Consider the following 5,988-nt stretch of genomic DNA (forward strand, 5'->3'; position numbering starts at 1 on the left):
ATGCGAAGGGACTTGCCCCCCTTCTTGCAGCGGTGTACCGTAGGTCTCTAGAAGAGCGTAGCGTTCCAAAGGATTGGAAAAGGGCACAGGTCATCCCCGTTTTCGAGAAGGGACGTCGAACAGATGTGCAGAACTATAGACCTATATCTCTAACGTCCACCAGTTGTAGAATTTTGGAACACGTATAATGTTCGAGTATAATGATTTATCTGGAGACTAGATATCTACTCTGTAGGAATCAGCATGGGTTTCGGAAAAGACGGTCGTGTGAAACCCAGCTCGCGCTATTCGTCCACGAGACTCAGAGGGCCATAGACACGGGTTCACAGGTAGATGCCGTGTTTCTTGACTTCCGCAAGGCGTTCGATACAGTTCCCCACAGTCGTTTAATCAACAAAGTAAGAGCATATGGACTATCAGACCAATTGTGTGATTGAATTGAAGAGTTCCTATACAACAGAACGCAGCATGTCATTCTCAATGGAGAGGAGTCTTCCGAAGTGAGAGTGATTTCAGGTGTGCCGCAGGGGAGTGTCGTAGGACAGTTGCTATTCACAACATACATAAATGACCCTGTGGATGACATCGGAAGTTCACTGAGGCTTTTTGCGCATGATGCTGTGGTATATCGAGAGGTTGTAACAATGGAAAATTGTACTGAAATGCATGAGGATCTGCAGCGAATTGACGCATGGTGCAGGGAATGGCAATTGAATCTCAATCTAGACAAGTGTAATGTGCTGCGAACACATAGAAAGAAAGATCCCTTATCATTTAGCTACAATATAGCAGGTCGGCAACTGGAAGCAGTTAATTCCATAAATTATCTGGGAGTACGTATTAGGAGTTATTTGAAATGGAATCATCATATAAAGTTGATCATCGGTAAAGCAGATGCCAGACTGAGATTCATTGGAAGAATCCTAAGGAAATGCAATCCGAAAACAAAGAAAGTAGGTTACAGTACGCTTGTTCGCCCACTGCTTGAATACTGCTCAGCAGTGTGGGATCTGTACCAGATAGGGTTGATAGGAGAGATAGAGCAGATCCAACGGAGAACAGCGCGCTTCGTTACAGGATCATTTAGTAATAGCGAAAGCGTTACGGAGATGATAGATAAACTCCAGTGGAAGACTGCAGGAGAGGCGTTCAGTAGCTCGGTTCGGGCTTTTGTTGAAGTTTCGAGAACATACCTTCACCGAGGAGTCAAGCAGTATATTGCTCCCTCCTACGTATATCTCGCGAAGAGACCATGAGGATAAAATCAGAGAGATTAGAGCCCACACAGAGGCATACCGACATTCCTCCTTTCCATGAACAGTACGAGACTGGAATAGAAGGGAGAACCGATAGAGGTACTCGAGGTACCCTCCGCCACACACACCGTCAGGTGGCTTGCGGAGTATGGATGTAGATGGATGTAGACGTAGAATGTCTGCAAATGGCCTTCGAACATAACCACTTTCAGTCAATGATCAGTTCGGTTGAAACTGATAACCCAGTTCATTCCATGTAAACACAGGCCACACCATTATGGAGACACCACCAGCTTGCACAGTGCATTGTTGGCAACTTTGGTAAATGGCTTCGTGGGGTCTGCACTACCCTCGAACTCTTCCATCAGCTCTTACCAGCTGAAATCGGGACTCAACTGACCAGACCACCACGGTTTTAAGGTCGTCTAGGGTTTAACCGCTATGATCACAAGCCGAACACAGGACAGGCACTGCGGGCGATGTCGTGCTGCTAGCATCGGTCGCCTGCTGCCGTGGCCCATCGACACCAAATTTCACCTACTTTATCCTGCGGTTACTTCACGCATTGTTGCTTGTCTGTTAGCATTGACAACTCAATGGAAACGTCGCTGCCCTCGGTCATTAAGTGAAAGCTGCCGGGCAATGTGTTGTCCGTGTTGAGAGATAACACCTTAAATTTGGTATTCTCGGCATACTCTTAACACTGTGGATCTCAGAGTAATGAATTCCCTGACGATTTCCAAAATGGAATGTCCCACGCGTATAGCTCCAACTGCTGTTCCGCCTTCAAAGTCTGTTAATTCCCATCGTGCGGATGTAAAATCACGTCGGAAACCTTTCCACATGAATCACCTGAGTACAAATGACAGCTCCCCCAACGCAGTTCCCTTTTATGCCTCGTGTACGTGATACTACCGCCATCTGTGTATGTGTGTATACCTGTACCAGCGAGTGGCAATTGATTTTAAACAATGGCGAAAGTAGTAAATTTGTGCCAGGCTGGGATTCGAACCTGGGTCTCCTGCTTACGAGATAAATGTGTTGATTACTGCGCCATCTGGGCACAGTGTTCATCGCAACTGCACGGAGAACCATAGAATGCCTCCAGTCAGACCCAAATTTTCTGGCTACCAACACACTATTAATGTAGTGCCGCATGCCCATTATCATCATTACTCGCCACATTTCGCCGATTCCTGCAAAAGTTCAAGCCTGGTGTGCAACCGAAGTATAGAGATCATTAACTGTCCTCGTTTCTTAAGTGTTTAAACAAATATTTAATTCCGTGTAAACTATTAAGATACTTGTGGCAGAGGGCGGGCCAGAGTAAAATGTTATTTTAAATACTTTACAAGCAACTCAACGATAAACACCTACAGTCGTCATATTTAATAATTACGTCCTTTAACTAAGATTATCCTCTGTTCCATCGGACTTCGCTTCCCAGTGGCATATTACTTAAAGTTGGAAATAGTGCAATGAAATAAATATGCTTTCAACTAAAATCCATGTTTTTTACATATAATTCTCAACTGTGAAAAGGCACATCTTATTCCAATGACGTATAGAGAGTAAGTATTCCTATTACAGCAAAAATACAAATCATTGAGTTCAGTTATTTTATAGATAGTGCCTCCTTTCAGTCAGAGGTGTACAAGTGAATTTCTGGGAGAAAAGGACAAACATGTTACTTGACATTCATCATAAAAGGGAAAGAAGTCTGAATTGTTACTTGCTTAATGTGCATGATGCAACACATGATAGACAGGGTAAGCAGCAGGCTGTGTCTGTCTGCCGATGAGGCTGCGGCGTATGGGAAGTTGTCGGCTTTTAGTGGCTGTAGGAGGATATAACATGACTTCGGCCACATTCGTAGCCGGTGTGATGAATGGCAGCTCAGTCAAAACATAGAAGACTGTACGTTAATAGTGACGAGTGGGAAAAGATTCGTGTAATATTTCAATACAACATTAGCAGTGTGCTGTTTGGCACAAGTGACCTTGATTGGCGTAACATTGAAAAGAGATATAAAATGAAATGCTCACGTAAGTATCATGTAGTGAAGGCGATTGGTCGACTTTGGTTCACTGGGAGAATTTTAGGAAAAAGTGGTTCATAGGTATAGGAGACAGAGTATACAACACTAGTGCGATCCGTTCCTGAATACTGCTCGAGTCTTTGGGATCACCGTTGGGGTGGATTAAAGGAAGATGCTGAAACAATTCAGAGACAGACTGCTAGATTTGTTACCAACTGGTTAGATAAACACACAGGTATTACGGAGTTGCTTCATGAACTCAAATCGGAATTCCTGGAGAGAAGATGATGTTCTTTCCAACAAAAACACTACTGACAAAATTTATAGAATCGGCATTTTAAGTTGACTGCAGAACGATTCTACTGCCACCAACTGTGTTCCACAGATACGTTTAACATCTTTTCTGGAGTCACACGGTGTAAAACAGAGGAGAAAAAACCGTTGCCAGTGATAGTCCTGTTTCTTGAAACAACAACACTGACTGTCAGCAGTGTTCAAACGAAATGGAAATCTACAGTCAGGAAGAAAAGAGAAGTTATTACTAAGAAATGACACCGACAGCGCAAAATAAATATCTGACATACATATACGCAAAAGAATCCCTCATAAAAAGCTGGTTATTAGTATTATTTATGCAGTACAGAGTCATGATATGTGCCTAAGCCATTACACAAAATGTTCTGGCGTAACCACAAGCGCCGGAACGAAGATGAAGAATAGAAGATCAGAGAAGGTGGTGAAAGGAAGTCGGTCAATGGTGCGCTGACACGGGCCATGCCACGACAGGAGCCACACCTGCATGAAGTGAATATAAGCGCCGCTCTTGCCAGCTTCGGTCGCTCAGATCGGCTCCGTAACGGACATTAGTGGCCAGTATTAGCGTGGCCATGCAGAGAGTACTACGATTGACGTGATCCATATCCAGGGCTTGTTTGAACATTGTGTTTAACCAGGACTCTGATTTATATTGCCTGTCGCCTTCGTTTGCGACATTTGTTCTGAATCCAAAATGAAGTATTGTCAATCTGCTTTATAAAAATAAAACTACTAAGATTGTTTACTTGAATTGTTGTATAGCATTCCGAGAATGCAGCATCCCTTAAGCACCCTATATGCGTCATGTGGGCAAGACCCAACATGTAGGTCTTAAAGCCATGTCTGATTTTTGACATCTTAGACGACACATCACAGCCGTATGGGCATTAGCCTGAGTGCACTCTCAAGTGATTCTTCAGGCCCGACTTACAGGCAAATGTCTTGTAGCAGGCTCCACAGTTGTATGGGCGTTCGCCAGTGTGTACTCGGTAGTGTCTCTTGAAATTGGACCCACATGAGAACGTCTTATGACAAACTTTGCAAGTGTAGGGACGTTCGCCTGTGTGGACACGAATATGCTTCTTCAGGTTGCTGCTATTTATGAATGTCTTCTGACACATGTTACAAATATATGGGCGTTCTCCTGTGTGCATTCGCGTATGGACCTTTAGTGTACCTCGACTCGACAGCGCCGTATGGCACACTTCACAGACGTAGGGACGTTCGCCTGTGTGAACGTGTGAGTGATTCTTCAGCTTGGTGCTGCTTATGAACATCTGGTGACACACTCCACAGGTGTAGGGGCGTTCGCCTGTATGGATACGTATGTGTTTCTTCAGATTGCCGCTATTCATGAATGTCTTCTGACACAGACTACAAATATATGTGCGTACGCCTGTGTGGATTCGCGAGTGGATCTTTAGTGTACTCTGACTCGACAGCGTCGTGTGGCACACTTTACAGAAATGGGAACGTTCACCTTTGTGCACACATGAGTGTTTTTTCAGGTTACTGCTACTTCTGAACGTCTTGTGACACACTTCACAGTCGTAGGGACGTTCGCCCGAGTGTAGACGTGAATGTTTCTTCAGGTTACTGGCATTGATGAATGTCTTCTGACACATGTTACAAATATACGGACGTTCGCCTGTGTGCACTCGCGCGTGGTTCTTAAGGGCGCTCTGACTCGACAACGTCTTGTGGCACACTTCACAGATGTAGGGATGTACACCTGTGTGCTCACGAGAGTGATACTTCAGCTTGGTGTTACTTATGAATGACATCTGACACACGTCACAACTATACGGACGTTCACCATTGTGCTGACGGATGTGGGACTTCAAGCTGCCACTACTTGCGACTGTTTTGTTACACACGTTGCAGCGATGCAGAAATTCACTACACTTCACGTTTTGGTCCTCGATCAGTTCCTTCAAATGTGCAGATGTCTTCTGGCAGATGGTGAGATGGTGCACATGATGTCGTGTACGACTGTTATGGTCAGAGAGTGCTATCAGTTTGGTGGTGCATTCTATGGTGTTGCTCGTTCTTGTAGGCACACCAACTCTGTTAATCAAACTGCTGCTGCCACCAGTTCTCTTGTCGTTCGCCATTCCACCAAGGATATTGCTACAAGAATTACGAAAAACAATATGACAGAAAGTTTCTTTATAACAGTACAGTATTAGAAATGAGAAATTATACAAACATCCAGTAATTTTGCACATGTTGTATGAGAGATCGATGGAAATATTTCATGGAATAGAATCTGCAAATAATCTTATAAATAAAGAACATAAAGCATAAACATATTTCCTTCATTTAGGATCTGAATAAATTGGGAAAAATATTAGTGATTATTCATAGCAGTTACATGAA

At 43.9% G+C, this 5,988-nt stretch overlaps 1 protein-coding gene across 1 annotated transcript; it reads right to left on the reverse strand.

Annotated features, from left to right (window-relative positions):
• Nucleotides 1-4,496: 4,496 nt before the first annotated feature.
• LOC124550832 (zinc finger protein 271-like) lies at nucleotides 4,497-5,723 on the reverse strand. The gene has a single exon (XM_047125558.1). It carries the CDS (start codon nucleotides 5,721-5,723, stop codon nucleotides 4,497-4,499), a length of 1,227 nt encoding a protein of 408 aa, XP_046981514.1.
• Between the last annotated feature and the right edge of the window lie 265 nt (nucleotides 5,724-5,988).

This window comes from Schistocerca americana, chromosome 9, assembly GCF_021461395.2.
Source record: "Schistocerca americana isolate TAMUIC-IGC-003095 chromosome 9, iqSchAmer2.1, whole genome shotgun sequence".
Lineage (NCBI taxonomy): Eukaryota > Metazoa > Arthropoda > Insecta > Orthoptera > Acrididae > Schistocerca > Schistocerca americana.

What these genes read in the sequence shown, in the direction of transcription:
- LOC124550832 (XM_047125558.1), bottom strand. Translation starts at nt 5,723, where the DNA reads ATGGCGAACGACAAGAGAACTGGTGGCAGCAGCAGTTTGATTAACAGA.